Raw genomic sequence first — 18,193 nt, 5'->3', positions numbered from 1 at the left:
TTAGCAGATGTGGGATCCACAAATGAAGTATTTTGGTTTGTACCCAGAATAAAAATATCCTGTTTTATTACTGACCAAACTTTACAGAAGTTTTTCATCTGTTTGCACTTTTCAAAAAGGAAAATTGATGGAACATTAAGTGCCTCTATGTTTTGGCGTACCTAGGTTGGCTGCCACCCCCTCCGGCGCATCACAACCCCTCCCCCTCTCGGCGACCACCCTTCCTCCCCCGAAAGCACGTCATCAACTCCTCCAAAGAGCATCATCTTCGGCACCTGGGAGTGCATGGAGCAGTCGCGTAGCTATCGACTTCACTGATCCCCTGCTCCAGATCAGGAAGTAATGTCAGAGGGGGCAGGGACCCGGTGGAACCGACAGCTGCGTGACTGCTCCGTGCATCCCCTTGCTACCTGCAGCTGGGGCGGACCGCCCCCACTGCCCTGCCCTTGGTACGCTACTGCCTCAATGTTTTATGTTGGGGGGAGGGAGGGAGGGTCACATATGGTACGAGTTTTCAAATGATTTTCACCTTTCCCCTCCCCCCTATCTTCTGCCTTTTGAGGCATCATAAAGTTTTTCATTAGCTGTAGCATTTGTTCAACAGGTGACAGTAGAGAAATACTATTTCCTTATGGTCCTCAACAGACCAGTGCAGAACCTGTGGGTTGTGCTCATCAACCAGCATATGGAGACATAGACCATGTAGCCTTAGGTCCTTAGTGTTTCTGTGTCTGCAGCAGATATCAACAGGCAGACCATACAACTTCCAAACTTGTTACTGAGGGCAGTTTTGGGACCAGTTGTGCAGGAGATTCCTGTCTGTTGGGCTTGTGCTCCAACAAAAAAAAGATAATTTTTTAGAGTGGATCACTCATAGCAATCTGAGTCCCTTCCCTCCCTCTTATTTTTTTCTCTATTTGTTCCTTTCATCTGAGTTGGGATGATTAAAATAAAATTGTCTGGATCCAGTTCTTGCTTTGTCTTGTCTGCCTAGTCTTATCCTGCCTTGTCTTGTGCCAAGCCTTGCCTAGTGCTGTGCCTAGCCTGAGTGGCTCACCTGCCATTAGCCGGTTCCGGTTATATCCCAAAGGCTCACTTCCCCTGAGTCTGTGACAGATTCTGAAGGTCATGAGTCCTTTATGTTGGGAAAGCAATATGCCATGGATCTTCTACTTGAAGGGGGGCTTCCCCAGAGTAAAACTTGTTCAGTTTCTGCATCCAAGATTCAGGCCTTGGTCGGGAATCTTCCTAGGAATCTCTTCAAGCTTTGATGTCATGTACCATACCATCTTATTCATGCGCTCCTGAGAAGGTTTTATCATTAGTCTCCTGAGACACTCAACCTTAGACCCAGGGGAGAGAGGCCCTTTGAGGAGTGGGTACTGTCAGAGCTCCGCTGTGCCCTGCGTCCAACTTAGCCTCTTCCCGCGGTGGTTGGCCTCTGTGGTGTTCCGGTGGCAGCCCACTCCTGCACAGCATCGTCCCACGCTGATCTCCTAGGGTGTGCGCGCAGGAGGGGGCTCTCTTGTAGCGCTGGCAGCAGTGACGCCGGGATCCCTGCATAGAGCATCATTTCCTGTGGTGCAAGTTTTAATGAAGTGCTTGGCTTCAACCCTGTGGCTTCGCAACAGGTCTCGAGGAGCTGTTCCTCATCTTGCCTTGCCTCGTCTGTCTCCAAGTTCCTGCCTTGCCTGCCGTTTCTCCAAGCTTGCCGTGTCTCCAAGCTCCAGCCTTGTCTCCAGTTCCAGTCCTGTCTTGTCCTGCTTGGTCTCGTGTGGATCCAGTTCTTGCCCTCTTTGCTTTGCTTTGCCTTGCCTCGTGTGGATCCAGTTCTTGCCCTCTTTGCTTTGCCTTGTCTGGATCCAGTTTCTTGGTCTGCTTTGTCCTGCCTTGCCTTGGCCAGGCCTTGCCTTGTCTGCCTTTGTCCTGCCTTGCCTTGGCCAGGCCTTGCCTTGTCTGCCTTTGTCCTGCCTTGCTTTGTGCTGTGCCTAGCCTGAATGACTCACTTGCCACTGGCCATTTCCTGCTGCAGACCAAGGGCTCACTTCCCTAAGTCTGTGACACTACCTTTTAGTGCTTGAAGAGAAGGAAAAGCTGAAACATCCTAAAGTGGATACCTTAGTAATGGTGGTTACCAAAAACACAACTATCCCAGTGGAAGGAGGTTCTGTACTGAAGGATGTTCAGTACTGCAGGTTAGAATCTTTGCAAAAGCAGACATTTGAGGTCTTATTCTTGGGTCTGTGGGTGGCAGTGTGCAGTGCCCACATCTTTTAGTGCTTGCCTTCATTGGGTCCAGTGGGGTCGTGAATTGGCTCAGATGGATGAAGTGGAGGAGTCATCTGAAGCTGCTTATCTAGAGATGAGTTTAACTTATCTAGCAAATGCTCTCTATAATTTATTTAGAACATCTGAGAGAAGCATGGCAGTGTCGGTGTCAGCCAAACGTCTTCTATGGCTACAGAATTGGTTGACAGATTTCACTCTCAAGATCCGTCCAAGCAACAGAGGTTACCCAAGGGTAGGTCCAAATCTTTGTCATGATCATCTTCAAGCAGAGCTAGATTTTATGATGTGAACAGATACAGACCAGGGTGTTCTGAACTATTTCTGTGTTCTCATTTCCAAACATGCCAGACGTAATTTTGAGGCAATTAGAAATGGAGGTAACAGATGATCTTGAATCTTAAATTCCTCTTGGACACGTCACTGGTGACCTTTAGAAGCTGATAGGTGGACATCTGTTTCTGTTTGTCCAGGAAATGGCCCGAGTCATGTCCGACAGTGGGTTTTGGATGTGATCAAACAAGGATACAAGCTGGAGTTTTCCTACCCTCTTCCAGATTCATTTGTGGTTTTACAGAGCCACGATCACACCAAACTTGCAGCTGTGCAGGCCACAATGCAAAATCTTCTGGACCTCAGAGTGGTGGAGTTAGTTGCTGAGGTCGAGTAGGGTATTAGAAGGTATTTCGTTTATTTCACTGTGCCAAAGAAGAAAGGCATGTTTTGTCCAAATCTAGATTTCAGGAATGTGAATTACACCTTATGGGTAGTGCACATAAGAATGAAGACCTTAAGATCAGTACTTGCAGCCATATAGTTGGAAGAGTTTCTAACAGTCTGCAACCTCAGGGAGACTTATCTTCATATTCCAATATATAGATGCCGCATCAGAGATTTCTTGAGGATTGCAATTCTGGGGCAGCATTTCTAGTTTTGGAAAATGCTTTTTGCAGTGACACTCAGAACGTTCTGCAAGTTGATGGTTGTAGTAGCATCCTTCCTTCACTGAGAGGGAATCAGAGTTCACCCCTATTTGGATGACTAGCAGATTCGAGCCAGTATGCAGGAGAACAAAGAAGTGACAGCAAGAGTTTTATAGCTTCTGTAGTCCTTAGGCTGGGTGGTCAACTTCTGCAAGACCAAACTAGTTCCCTCTCAGGTCCTGGAGTATTTAGGAGCAAGTTTCAACACCAGATCAGGCGTGGTCTTTTCTCTGAAACAAAGGTTATTAAAGCTTCAGTTCCAGAAGTGGGAATTTCAATCAGGGCAGTTCCATTCTTCCTAAGATGGTGTCTTCATTCTATGTGAATCATGCTTCCATCTTTTCGCAGAAGAGTGTAGAAAGGAGTTTGGGTCATTACGTTTGCTGGATGTCTGTTGGATGCTTCTTGACATACCTCGAAATAACCAATGAATTACAAAGGTTGGACAGATTATTTATTCTATATGGAGGATCTAGGAAAGGCAAGGCAGCCTTTAAGGGTGTTATTGCCTGTTGGCTATATTCTGGAAGGAAACAGCCTCTTAAAGGCTTAAGAGCTTTGTGTGGTGGTACTGGTTGACAATTGCAGGGTAGTGATGTGGTTGTCACTTCATACATTCGCAAGGCATTATAGGCTGAATGTAGAAACGCAAATAAAAGTTGCGTTTATAGCTGAAGTTTATTCATCAAGGACATAAGTGCCAACATTCCAAAATGATTGGGAGTGCCAAATACAACACAAATTATCTCTCCCTGGACCCAGTGAAGGAGCTTGCTCAATACTGGGGTACTCAGCACCCACAGATCTGGCTTCTGTGGTGTATATTCCTTCCTATACAAGACCTGTTATATGGTACTAGGCCTGTAAGATGGCCCTGCTAGCCTTCAGCTTTCCTAGCCTTACTGTCTTCAGCATATTTTTAGTTTATGCCTGCAGCTGCATGTAAGTTACAGTGCTTTCTTAGGAAATGGAAAGTACATGTTAACATGTCAAGGTGACACTTGGAAGGAACTGAGGCTATGTGATCCATATATTGCAGAAACATATGGATATAACCTTGGTGGTGATGAGAGACTGAGGACCCTGTGAGCCCAAGATGTTCTGAGGACCCAGTGAGCCCAATATGTTCCAACGGAAATATGTGTTCAGAGAGGAAGGACACCAGGTGTTTTATAATATCTATTTGCTTGCTACATGGTTATTTGCAAGCTGTGAGCACGCTTTACTGATAAGGAATTAGCATATTGCCACAAAGTGTGCATGTGCACACAAGAGGAGAGGATGATACAATGTAGGAAATTGCCATATATGTATACATATAAAAAATAACAGAATATTACAGGAAAATCCATATATGATCACAAGTTAGTTTAGGAGAAATCACATGATTTAGGAGAAACGAAACTTACAACAGTATATATGTGATAACTAAGAGACATGGGCTGAGCAGACTTTGTTATTCAGTCTTTGCGTCTGGCTTTTTCTGTGTGACAACCTGCTTCAGAGAGAACAATTATTTTGTATTGGCTTAGTGAGATACCAATGAAGATTTTTACTGGTTGCGCCTATATCTGAGTCTGATTGTCTCTCTTATTTCCAGCCCCTAGGGCTGAAGTGTCTGAAATGTCCTCTCCTCCTAGGGGGCAAGGGACAGAGGGGATATTACAATGGGCAGAGATTTCAGAGTCTCACCCACTTTAAGAAGTGCTTTGCTACATCTTGCAAGTTCTGAACTAGTCAGGTGAGGATGATAAGGAAGGAGAAATTAGGTTTTGCCTGTTAATTTATTTTCTTTAGTCCAGAGGCCCTACCAAGTATAATGGGATGCTCTGTGTTACTGTTTTCTGTTGTTTCCATTGTAGTTATCTAAGAGCCACGTTTCTGATGTTTTTAAGAGTTGTAGTTTTCTGTAACTGTTTTTTACCTGCAAATTGCTGAAAGAGAAGAGTCTGAGACATAGTACTAATACTACGACTCAAAGGAAAAACACCTTGTTCTTTCTTATTGCTTTGTCATTCAAAATACTGAGGTCCTAAGGTTGCATGGTACCCTTGTAGGGCAGAGCTCATAGGACTTTGGTCTCTGTCTCCAGAACCTGTGGGTTATACCTGTCAGCTAGCAGATGAACTGGTCTGGTAGGCCTAAAGGAAATAAAAATTAACAAGTAAAATCTAATTTCTCCATGTGAACCACTGAAATATATACTGTCTTCCTTTCATCAAATGAAAGGATTTTTAAAGATTAAAAACTTCTTACTCTCATAAAGGATGTATGGTTCTGAAGAAGTATTCATTCCAAGATGATAAGCACCTTGCAAGGCAAGTTAGATGTTTACAGAGAGGGCCATAATTGGCAGATGTGCTTCTGGAAAACAGCAAAAGTTTAAATCAAAGTACAGCTGTAGCCATAAAACACATTAATTGTTGGTGCAGTCTATATTTCTTAACCCCTCACTCCAGCCTACGCTTGGCCCTATACCAGCACTGGTCCTTGTATGAAAGCATTTGCAACTCATGTTACACATCTGCAAGCTTTAAACTCTGGTCTGTGCAAGGTCAGAAGCGACTGCAGGAGTTTCTGGCTGACATGGGGTAAGTTAACATGCAGAGATGATTTTCACTGGAGATTGTCTATTTGCACTGATTTTTCTTTGTTCAATTTAAAAATCTTTTCTATGGATGAACATGACCAAGGGTTGCAGAGAAGTGTTAGAGTAATAAAAACCTTGTTTTTTCCTTTCAGGCTACCTTTGAAGCAGGTGAAACAGAAGTTTAATTCCATGGACATTTCTTTGAAGGAGAATCTGCGGGAAGTGATTGATGAGTCTGCAAACAAATTTGGGTATACACTGCTCTTGTTTAACTTGGATGCTAGTAAGAAAACACTGTTCCAGTCAGCTCCAAGTACCATCATTTGCAAATGCTCAGAAGTTGTTAGTTCATTGAGACAAACAGATTTCCTTGGTTCATAAAATTGTTGGCTGTTCAATGAAGCATGCATGTGTTGACAATATTGTCCATGAATCCTATGAATACTTCCATATTGTCCTTTCCCACTATTCCAGAATTTGTAGGATAGTTATGTTCATCAACCAACAAGAGAACACTGTAACATAAAACCAGTAAGGTACCCTAGCCCTTCGGTGTTTTCTATCTTCAGCAGGTGGATGGACATATCTCCAGCCTAGGGCTCTGGAATAGCAGGCCACTCCTAGTCCAGTTGGTCAGCTGGCTCCCAGTTGAGTGTGACAACGTTTGGCTGCCTGGGGTTCATCTGTGGAGATTCCGGAGCTCTGAGTTCGGAGGTTGTGCTTCCCTCCTTCCTACTTTTTTTTCCTGCAGTGACTGATTCAGTAACCTTGTTTGGGAGGGGGGAATTAAAAAGCCCACTGTGCCAGGAGAGAAACAAGGTGAAAACGCTGAGTTCGAGAGGGCTTTGCTTCCCTTCCAGTTTCTGCAGCTTGTGAGTGTGGGGCTTGGCAGCAGCAGGTGGTAAGGCTGGCTTCCTTCCCTGCTAGAGCAGGATTTTGAGCAGAGAAGGTCCTGGTCTCAGTGGCAGTAGATCTGCATCAGGGGCGTGATCTGGTTCAGCATGTTGATTCTGGTGGAGTCGGGCAAAAATTGTTCCCGTTGCGGGGTCTGCAGTGAGGCTTCTTGTCACGGTGGGGTCTGCAAACCAGGAAAGTCCCATGGCAAGCCTGATAGTGCTGGCGAGGGAACGTGTTACCGTGGCAGTCAGAATTCCCAGAGGCTGCCACCAGTACCTCATCTCAGCTGATCATGGGAGTGGCAATCATCTTGAAATTCTGAGGAGACAGTGCAAGGAGCGCTGCAGGAGTCCCTGCGCACGAGGAAGCCTCCATTTTTCTAGCTCCAAGGCAGGCAGGGCTTGCAGGGAATTCGTGTTGTTCCATCAGGCCTATCTGTTGAAGCAAGGTCTGGGGTGATCCTTTCAGCCTCCTAGTCTCTCTATGTTCATTGCTCCTCCGGTGCCAAAAAGGCCTCATTTGGATGTACAGGATTGGCCTGAGGAAAATTCTTGTCATTCCCCTGTATCTGATGTGGCTTCGTTGGTTTCGGGGGAGCTTTTTCAGCTGCCTCCTGAAGAGTGATGACTCTAAAGTCTTGCTGCTCTTTCACGAGGGTGAACTCAACAGTGTCATTTCAGAAGCATTAGCAATACTCTCTGTTGAGGACCCTTCTCCTTCAGGAGGGCAGGGGTCTTCTATTATAAAAGGCATCAGAGGCCCTTCTAAAGCTTTTCTGATGCATCCAGATATACAGGATTTAATCTCGGTGAAATGGATGGCTCCAGATATGGGGCTTAAGATGGGAAGGGTGATGGCCTGTTTGTATCCCTTAGTGCCTGAGGAGAAGGAAAAACGGAAGTTCCTTAGAGTGGACTCTCTGGTCACGGGGATAACAAAGAAGACTGCCCTCTTGGTGGAAGGTAGTATTGCCTTGAAGAACCTCTAGGCCAGGAAGGATGAGCACGCTCTGAAACAAGCCTTTGAAGTGGCTTAGTTGAGCCTACAAGCATCAAATTTGTAGCTCTTTTATTGCATGAGCGTGCCTGAAATAGCATCAGCAGTCTCTGATAAATGAGGGCCAGCGGTCAGCCCAGATGGAAGCTGGACTGGTGTATCTGGCAGATGCTGTTTATGACATGCTTTATGCCTTCACTTGGGGCATGCTTATCCCATTCCAGATTTTGGGAGAGTAGGCGCCACAGGCCTGATCATCAGCAGATCATCATCGGAGGGCGCGCTTTCAGTAAAGCAGCCTTCCTTTCGTACTGACAAGCCCGTTCCAGGCTGTCTCTCATGAATCACAATGAGGTGAGGCCGGCCCACGCCTCTCGCTGTGGGGGGTCGCCTCTAGGTGTTTGTAAAGGAGTGGGCCTTGATCACCTCAGACCAAGGGGCAGGGCCACAGAGAGACCCGGGCAGGACCGGACCACCTTGCCCCCACCCCTTACCTTCCTATCTCAGTGCTGCTGTCCTCTCTTTCTCCTGTGTGCCAGAAGTTGGGACCCGAATGATTGCATTAATGCAATATCACATTAATGCAATCATCCAGGTCCTGGGAAGCATGCAGCAGGACTCAGGAGCAGGAGATACAGACCCGGAAGCAGACAGGCAGGTATGAAGAAGCTCGCCGGAAGCCGAAGCCAGACCGGGAGAATTTTGCTCCCCTCCCCCCTCAACGGCCCTGCCAATGGGTCTTGTAAGTTCTCAGAGACAGCTACAAGCTTGAGTTCTCCCAGCTGGTCGCACCTCTCTTCTTACACTCTCACTGACGGAAGGGTCCCAAAGAATCACGGTTCGAGTGACCATAGAATCCCTGCTTGCCCTGGACCTAATTGTACTGGTCCCTCGCAAACAGAGGAATCAGGGAAGATACTTGATCTATTTTATCATTCCAAAGAAAGAAGGCTCCTTTTGTCCAGTGTTGGACCGCAAGGGACTCAATTATTACCTGAGACCTTGCACTCAATAATAATTGTCCGTTCATCCGGGCAAATTCCTCATGGCTCTGGACTTGAAGGAGGTCTATTTTCATATACATAAGATAATCTCCACTGAGAATATCTCTCATTCTCGGTGGAGATTGTTAAACAAGCAGTGTGCTTCTCCTATAAAATATAACAGGTTTTTCATCTCTGTTTTCCTGCGCTTTAAACAATATTCTTGGTGTTGTGCTTTTTGAGCTGTCACTGGACGATTTAACAAAGGTAGCTATCAAGATTGCACAACTGAAAATATATCCACAATTACAGATACGTTGATCCAGAGGCAAGAGGGGCTAGGTCTGTAACCCTTAGCGTCCTGAAACCTAGACCTATTCAAAGAAGAATGAGAAGAGGACTTAGGCTTATCTTCAGGTGGCCTGTGAGACTTAACCTCCCCCAAATCTTTAATTATCTATCTCAGATCATCTCCAAACAACAATCTACCCCTAAAGGGAAGTTTACTGAGATGGAAGATTAATCCTCAGCCCAATTCCTTAATCACAAGAGACAGTGAGCTGTTACTGAAAGAGCCATATTTCGGACCAAAACCTTAATCAAGTCATAAAGAGCATCAGATACATACGGTAAATTTGTCTCAAACTGAGCAAATCTTGATCCAGACTGAAACCAGCACAGAGAGACTGACAATATAGGAACTACAAATAGAAGCCTGGGGACCCAAGTCTGTCGCATCAAATGATTGTTTGAGCTACCTACACCCTATGATCCTGAAGATCTTTAAGGGCTGTCTCTCTCTCAACCAGAATACTAGTTTGTTTTAGTAACCAATGTCACCAAGGTGTCCACCTTGGATTGTTGAAACCTTTTATTTTTGTTCAGGAAGCAACACATAGAGCCTAGATATAGCTGTGCCAACTTTGAAGCCCGTGTCCAGAGGATCCCATTCATTGAAACAATGGTTTGAATCACTTCATGAATGGGAAAAGCTTTAGGTGGCCCTTTGATTCCCACCATACTGGAACTCCCCTAGACTGAGAGCTCCTGAGCTGAAGGAGATGAAATACCAAATTGTTATTTCAAAGTTGTCGATGGTACTTGCTACAAACTAACGTTATATCTTTCCATGCAAGTAACCGTCTTACTTATAATGTCGTTATCATTTAAGGAGGAAAAAAGACTTCAGACGCTCAACATTCTGTGTGGGCACACAATGAATGATTGAATACTTCCACTGACACTGGAAGTTCATCCCAATGTGGATAATGCATGAGCTCCTCATAAGTCAAAAAACCTCCAACCGATATGTTAATAGGCTTAATAACCTTCTATCATAAGGTGAGAAACTTATCTTATTATGTTCTCTCTCTTGTTATACACTGGTAACATTCATCTAGGCTCTATCCGTAACTGCGGCTGGGAACGCTCTATAGAACGCTTCTGTTTAGCTTTAGCTTCTTAAGGAGCGAAATCCACAGCCATTCAAAGTCCTAGTTGTATCCAACTACGCAAGATGGCTGGATACAACTAGGAATTTGAATGGCTGTGGATTTCGCTCCTTAAGAAGCTAAAGCTAAACAGAAGCGTTCTATAGAGCGTTCCCAGCCGCAGTTACGGATAGAGCCTAGATGAATGTTACCAGTGTATAACAAGAGAGAGAACAACATAAGATAAGTTTCTCACCTTATGATAGAAGGTTATTAAGCCTATTAACATATCGGTTGGAGTTTTTTTGACTTATGAGAAGCCCATGCATTATCCACATTGGGATGAACTTCCAGTGTCAGTGGATGTAAAGTACTCAATCATTCATTGTGTGCCCACACAGAATGTTGAGCGTCTGAAGTCTTTTTTCCTCCTTAAATGATAACGACATTATAAATAAGAGGGTTACTTGCATGGAAAGATACACATGTAAATAGCAATTGTAGAAAGCTGATATTTACATATGGAGATCCACACCACACAGATTTCAGAGGGGCATGGTTTGGACAGGGCTTGGCTGGGGAAAATAGCTACATGTGCATAGAAGCAAATATCCCTGTCAGGTTTTACATCAGCTCGTGGCCACACACTGGTTTTTAAAAATTGCTTGTTTCATCCATGCCTTTACATGAGGGATAAAGGGAGTCATTCTCTTTAATTCCGCTTTGTTTATTTCCATCTCCATAGTGAAATCAAATTAAAATTGTGCCTTCACTACTTAATTGATGGCATTTACATGCGTAAGCTTGTAAGATTGAGGCAGCTACACGTGGAAATTGCTGGATTCATGCCATTCACTTTAACTACGTGTATATTTCTAAAATGGCTGCTCCCGTTTCATGTGCTGGCAAGCACATGCACACCTGCAGGTATTTTAGAAAAGGCTCTACTTCTCAATTTTGATATCTTAGTTCTATGTCAAATGGTCCTTTCAATCTTTATTTATTTTGTTACACTTGTACCCCGCGCTTTCCCACTCATGGCAGGCTCAATGCGGCAGGCAATGGAGGGTTAAGTGACTTGCCCAGAGTCACAAGGAGCTGCCTGTGCCAGGAATTGAACTCAGTTCCCCAGGACCAAAGTCCACCACCCTAACCACTGGGCCACTCCTCCACTCCACTTTAAATAGTTGTGTCTTCCTTTTTCCTTGTATCTTGCTCCTTCTGTCCAGAATTCAATTTGAACCCACTTGGTTTTGCTTTGCCTCCTGCAGGATGAAAGATCTGCGTGTGCAAACCTTCAGTGCACAGTTTGGGTTTAGGAACAAGTTCCTGGCCAATGACGTCGTTTTTGCAGTAGCATCTCTCATGGAAAACGTTGAGAAGGATGAGAATGGAGCTGGTAACTTCATCAGGGCTTTGGACAGTTTGTCCAGGTATGGCAAGCAGCCTTCTCCCTCTCTCCCATGGTTCTACCTCCTGTCCAGGAATGGCTGGATAACTTGTAGTTTGAATTCCAGGAGTTAAAGCTTTATGCCTTTTTCTTTTAAATTCATAATATAGCCTTAAGTAGGTAATGTAATCTGTCTTTGCAGACATTAAACTATAACTTTGTATTGGGTTGTGAACACAGTATACACTGATGCTTGACATAAAAGTATTTATAGTCAGGGTTCCTGATCTGTAGCAGTTACTCAACCTTTTGCTCTGGAATCGCTTTACCAATTTCCTTTAACCAATTTCCTTCCCCTATTCCTTTGTTCTAAACTGTTTGCCATCAATGTCCCATTTCCTTTATCTCCAACCATCTCTGCTCTCCCACTCCTCACAACAACTGTCTGATTCTACCACTGCTGGTCTCTCTTCTCACCATCAAACCTTTCCCAGTGTGGCTCATGGGAAAGTTGTCTGGATGCTGTGCATCTGGCAGCAGTGAGGAAGGAAGGGAGGCAGCTACTAGTAGAGAGAGAATTGGTTGAACTGGAGTGGAAGACAGAAGGTCAGGATTTGGGTTTTGGGTGTAATTACTCTCCTTTTCCAAATCTGAGCTCACGGAGAGTTACAATCAGATAGGCAGTTGCTTGACCCAGAGGGCATATGATTTTTTTGTACTGGACTTGCCCAAGGTCACAATGAACATAAGTGGGATTTGAACCCTTGACTCCCTGGTTCTAATCACTAAGCCACCAGAGACATTTGAGAGGGTATGGAAGGAGAGATAACTGTGTGGAAGGGATGTAGAAGAGAAGGTGATACTGGGAGAAAGATGAGATTAAGGGAGGTAAAGAGAAGAGGCAAATTGAGATGAAGGAAACACTTTATAGAGGTAAGGTAGGCTGTAATGTGAGAATGGGGTTAGAAAAAAGAGAAGGAAGGAATGAAATCATTTAAATAAACTTATGCAGATACAAGTGAGGAAGAGTGTCTATTAACTAATGTAAAGCATATGTTAATAATTTATGCAAAAGTGTTATAGCAAACCAGAGAACTTAATTGTACTTATCCTTGACAACTGATTTAATGTGTGTGTTGTGATTGAAAGGAGACTTTAGGATTGCAGGAACACTATCCCTCCTTCAGGAGAGAGCACCATGGGAAGAGAAAGTAGCCTTGTACTGAAATTGTGTACCATTCTTAGAAGTTTCTGGGGTTTTTTTTCACATTTCAAAGTTGGTTAATAGCAACATTTGCTACAGTGAAAAAAATTAACTCTTAGCCCTCCTGATAACTGTTCCTAATGACTGACAGCTAGATGCACTAAACTTAACGAGCCAGCAACGTGGTTTTTAAACCAGTTCTAGCCAGTCTAGCAAGCAAGTAGTAAAACAAGATATGCACAAAAGGGTTATCCAAGCCATTTTCCTGTCACGGTAGCAGCTAACGAAAACGGAGTGCAAATGATCTAAAAGTTATTATAATGAGCTAATTAATGTTATAATGTGCATGCAAGGCAGATGCACTGCTGTTTTCCAACCCCATGCACTCTGGAAAACCTAACGGGAGGTCTGCACCTCTCATTAATGCCTGGCTGGGGCTGCTGTGAGCAGGACCCATGCAAAGATCAAGGGAGACCAGTGGGAAGAGGAGGAAGCCCATCACAAAATTGGAAGAAGAAAAAACGTCCAGTGCTTGTCAGGGACGTCCTTTCAAGTGCCTAACACTTGGACGTCCTTCACTCAAAAAAAAAAAAAAAAAAAGGACATCCCTGACGAGCACTTGAATGTTTTTTTTTTCTTCTGAGTTTGTGATGGGCGTCCTTCTCTTGGATGTGTTTTTCTTACGACTAACCTGAAATGACCACCGCCGGAGAGAATCAGGGATCAGGACATGCGAGGACATCTAAATCAAAACTATTTGGATGTCCCTTTCGATTATGCCCCTCCAGGTCTCTCTCAGCAAATCACAGCACGTTTAGCTGTCACTAGTGTCAGCTATAAATGCGCTGTGATTGGCTGAGAGAGACCTGGAGGGGCATAATCGAAAGGGTCGTCCAATAGTTTTGATTTGGACATCGTTGCACGTCCCGATCCCCGATTCCCTCTTTCTAGGGTCCCGCTCTCTTCCTCTGCGGCACAATGCCCGGCAATTTATTGGTTGTAGACAGCTATTATACACGCAGCTTGTCTGCGTGTATGAAGCCGTCTTTGGCATGCGCAGAGCAGCCAGCATAACGCTTGGCTGCTCTGCGCACGCTCAGCTGGCCGACTGGTTTCCTCTCCTTAGGAAGGAAATTGCGTGCAAATGAGCTAACAGCGAGCAGCTCATTTGCATGCGATTTTCTTCATGCATGCCTGTTTTTTTTCGATTCGCTAAGGGATCGGTAAGGGAAGGGCTCTTTCTGTGGAGTTAGTGCATCTGGCTCTGAATCCAAACCCACAGAAAACCACTACCCTCTCAGTTTCTCCTTACGCACCCTCTAACAGCCTCCCAGATTAAAGAACCTATTTCAGAAGCATTAATCATTTTTAGACATTTGTAAACTGGCACTTTGGCATCCGTATTGCATGGTTGACCAAATCCTGATTTTACAAAGCCAGGATAGGAATGTCTAAAACTTTAAAAAAATGTCCATCTGGCAAGGGTGTGTGTTTTAGGCGGACTTAAAATATGGACCTTCATTCCCCTTTGTAGAATCCCATACTCTGTGGTGGTATACCTACAAACTCATGTCTCCCCTCCCACTTTTCCTAAGAGGTCTGCCCCCTCACATTGACATTTGATCTGCCACCCCAGACCAAACAGCCCCTCCCCCACCCAAGCATTATACTCTCCTATCTGCACTGTAGATGGCCCTTATCAGTGTCCACCCAGGAACACTGACAAAGGCCATCTATGCCAAGGGTATTTCTCGATTGGATGGGAAAGGGGTAGGGATCAGGAAGGAGAGGCATGGCTCTTTTGTGCAGGGTGGGGTTTTATGAATGGGGATCGGTAAGCATGGGGGTGGGTAGGGAGGGGAACAAGGAACTGTTGGTAGGGGGGTAGAGCCTATACGATGGTGGTTTCTCTGCCTGTAGTTTTCCATCTATATTTTTGGCATTTGTTTCTAAAACATCTACCTGCTGCATATAGCAGCACATGGATGTCCTTTTCATAACATGTTTTAGAGCAGGTTTTATATTGTCAGATTCTATTCTAAAATTATAGGGGAACTTCAGACGTCCCAGCTTAGATATATGATTTTCCATTTGAACTTTTTTTTTTTTTTCTAAAATGCTGTTCCATGTGTCAAATAGTTGAGGTTGCTATTGAAAAAGCTGTGTGCAGCACCATTTAGAGAAAGGGAAATGGGACTTGATATACCGCCTTTCTGTGGTATTTTGCAACTACATTCAAAGCGGTTTACGTATATACAGGTACTTATTTTGTACTTGGGGCAATGGAGGGTTAAGTGACTTGCCCACAGTCACAAGGAGCTGCAGTGGGAATCGAACCCAGTTCCCCAGGATCAAAGTCCGCTGCACTAACCACTAGGCAACTCCTCCACTCCAGGTATACGAAGAGCTGTGAGTTTCATTTCTGTGTTCTGCAGGAGTAACCTGGATATACTGAGGCTTGGACTGGAACTGGCTAAGAAGCAGCTGCGAGCCATACAACAGACTGTGGCTAGTTGTATCTGCACGAATCTCATCATTTCTCAGGGGCCTTTCCTCTATTGCTACCTAATGGAGGTCAGCACTCAAATTACCATACTTCTTGTTAGACCCCACTGGGGAAATAAGGGCAAGGAGCAGTCTAACCTGCAGTGGGGTATTGAAATGTTTGAAAGAAGGACTGGCTTGTGTTTACAGACTTTGTCACTGATTCCCCACCACCTTCCCACCATAACAAATTGTTGCTTATGTAGATTTTTTGGGCCTCACAGAGAAAGAGTGTACGCAGGTGAAGTGATTGGCTGTTCCTCTGGGTCTACTGGCTAGTTGGGCAGGAGCAATCCCCAGTCATTTCTACCCATCAGCTCCAATCTCAAAATGGTTGCCGGCATGAGCAGAAGTAACTGGGGATCACTCCTGTCCTGACTAGCCACTTAGACCACCAATACTGTAGGCCAGGTATAAAGGGAGGGGCTCCTGTTCATGGTGGGAGGCAAGGGGCTCCTGTTTGCGGTGGGGGGAAGGGAGAGGAGGGAGGGATTGGGTGCTGTTCCTGTTCAGGGGGCTGGGCCCGTTTCAGTTTTGGCTGAAATCAAGCAGCAAATTTCAGGCCACAGATTCAGTTTTTGTTGAAACTGAGAAAACTGTGCTTGGTCATCCTCTGTGTTCTGGCTCTGGATATGGGACTAAAAACCTAAAACTGGAGTTCTAAGGTAGGATAGTAGTTTTAAATAATACTTACCTATCTACATCCATCAGGCTGCCTTTATTTTTCAGGGAACTCCTGACGTGAAGATGTTCTCCCAGCCAATGGTTCTATGGCTGCTCAGTAAATCGTTACTCAGATCCTTTGTTTGCTCTGTAAGTACAGGGGACGGGTGAGGTACAGAGGGAGGGGGATGTGTTCAGCCTCTTCTGGAATGGGGAGAGCAGGGCATTGCCATCGGGGTGGGAATATTATCAGTCTATTTTGGCAAAATACTACATTTAGGCTGCTTTAGTGCTTTCTTTGTACATTTCTTCTTCTCTAGGTTAGATTTTCTTTGTTAGCTTTCCTACTGAATAATGTCTGCACCTTAGTTCTCGTACTTTGTTAATTTAGATAAAAAGCCACTGAACGTCTGAATAGCCCATAGTTTACCATTTCTGCCCAGTTTCTTCAGATTTATACACTTAACATGGGTGTAAATAATTATGCCTTTTTATGTCAATTTCTTAATTAACCACCTCACCGACTGCTCCTTCAATAAGCCTATTATATTTCAATTATGATTTTAATTAGTTGCCTTTCCAAACCTGTGCTCAAGGCATGATGTAATTTAGATTGTGTAGATCGGTCCCTTCCCCAGAGAGAGCTTGTAATCTAAATTGGATCCAGGGACGATAGAAGACAAAGTGACTTGTCCAACGTCACAGGGAGTGTTGTGGAAGTGGGATTTGAAGCTTGACTTTCTGGTTCTCAGCTTGCTGTTCCAACCACTAGGCCACTTCACTGAAATGTAAGTGTATACTTGTAGGGAGTGACCCAGTGGGCTTAGTGATGAGTACTGCATGGTGCCATTTGGAAACTGGGTTTGATTTTCCAACCCAGCTTTTGCTGCTCAAGCAGTAGTTATGGCTTGGGGGTGGGTGTGAGAGAAAGTCCTAGCCAGTGTGCAGCGGAGATAGATAGGCAAGGTATTCTGTGAATAGCGCTAAAAAAATTGGCACTAAGTAGTATTCTATAAAGGGTACTCCAAGATGAGCGCTCTTTATAGATAGCGCTCAGAGCCGATTCTTACACCTAAAGTTTAGTGCTGGTATTTATGCCAGCCACTTAACCCTTCATTGCCTAAAATTGTCTAAGCCCTTCAAGGATAGGGAAAAACCTCCTGTGCCTGAATGTAACTTGCCTTGAGCTTAGATTTTTAAAAAAAGGCAAACAATCTAAAATCCATCCAAACAGTGATTAAGATGCTTTTTGGAATAACAAATTATGTTTTCTCTGTTGTCAGACTAAGAACAAACGCTGTAAGCTGCTCCCACTGGTGATGGCAGCACCACTTGACGTGGAGAAAGGGACTGTGATCCTGGTGGGCATTCCCCCAGTGACCGAGAGCTCCGACAAAAAGAAGTGAGCTTTCGCTGTTTCCTGTTGCTGTCATGTCGCTGTTCTATAAGCTTGTGTACCTGCTGATAACCTTTCCAATAAAAAACCCATAGGTAGCTTATTCTTTTGTGCAGACTGAGGGTAGCAGGAAGGCTGTTCTTTCTAATCAGCTCCAACTTGGCACAGATTTAGCCTAGTCTGTTTACTTAAAAGGAAGATGAGATGTTAATCTGGTTCTAAATGCTGTTTGACTATGTTTTGTAGCTTTTTTGGAAGAGCGTTTGAAAAAGCTGCTGAGAGCACCAGCTCCCGAACACTACACAACCATTTTGACACATCCAGTAAGTAATTTTAATTTTTCTTTTTGACATGTCTGCTTCGTCCTGCTCCCTTTGGACTTCCAGTCAATTGTAACAGAGGATTGGGATCTGACATGCTGACCCTGCATTTGTAGCTACTGGGGGATCTGAGACAGAACGGAACCAAACAGGACAACCTCCATGCCTACACCTTAGCCTCCCATTTGCTGATGCTATGTGGGGCATAAAGTTGGTCAGTCCATAGATTCACCCTATTGCTCTGCCTCTGCTGGGGATTTTTTTCCCCATGTTAATATCTCGTTCCAATTAATGTAGTGACAGTTCACAGGTAGAAGATGTTAAAGCAGGGGTGTCCGACCTTGGCCCTCGCCAGGTCATGATTTCCCCAATGAATATGCATAAGATCTATTTGCATACAATGGAGGCAGTGCATGCACATAGAGCTCATGTATATTCACTGTCCTCCCTCCTACCCCTGTGAGAAATTACCTCAATAAGTTACAATAACTATATTAACATTTCCTAGTAA

The 18,193-nt window shown here is 44.5% G+C and overlaps 1 protein-coding gene across 2 annotated transcripts in view; it reads left to right on the top strand.

Annotated features, from left to right (window-relative positions):
- Positions 1 to 18,193, top strand: part of CDC45 (cell division cycle 45) — a 69,352-nt gene that overhangs the window by 22,902 nt on the left and 28,257 nt on the right. Inside the window, exons 11-17 of one of the 2 annotated variants that reach the window (XM_030218588.1) lie at positions 5,729 to 5,860; positions 6,012 to 6,110; positions 11,437 to 11,598; positions 15,195 to 15,333; positions 16,033 to 16,116; positions 17,250 to 17,368; positions 17,609 to 17,685. In XM_030218588.1, coding sequence (XP_030074448.1) covers positions 5,729 to 5,860; positions 6,012 to 6,110; positions 11,437 to 11,598; positions 15,195 to 15,333; positions 16,033 to 16,116; positions 17,250 to 17,368; positions 17,609 to 17,685 — 812 coding nt within the window. The remainder of the gene's footprint in view (positions 1 to 5,728; positions 5,861 to 6,011; positions 6,111 to 11,436; positions 11,599 to 15,194; positions 15,334 to 16,032; positions 16,117 to 17,249; positions 17,369 to 17,608; positions 17,686 to 18,193) is intronic. The other variant, XM_030218589.1, reaches the window with a different exon arrangement.

This window comes from Microcaecilia unicolor, chromosome 11 (assembly GCF_901765095.1).
Source record: "Microcaecilia unicolor chromosome 11, aMicUni1.1, whole genome shotgun sequence".
Classification (NCBI taxonomy): domain Eukaryota; kingdom Metazoa; phylum Chordata; class Amphibia; order Gymnophiona; family Siphonopidae; genus Microcaecilia; species Microcaecilia unicolor.
This window is presented reverse-complemented; position numbering and strand designations above follow the sequence as displayed.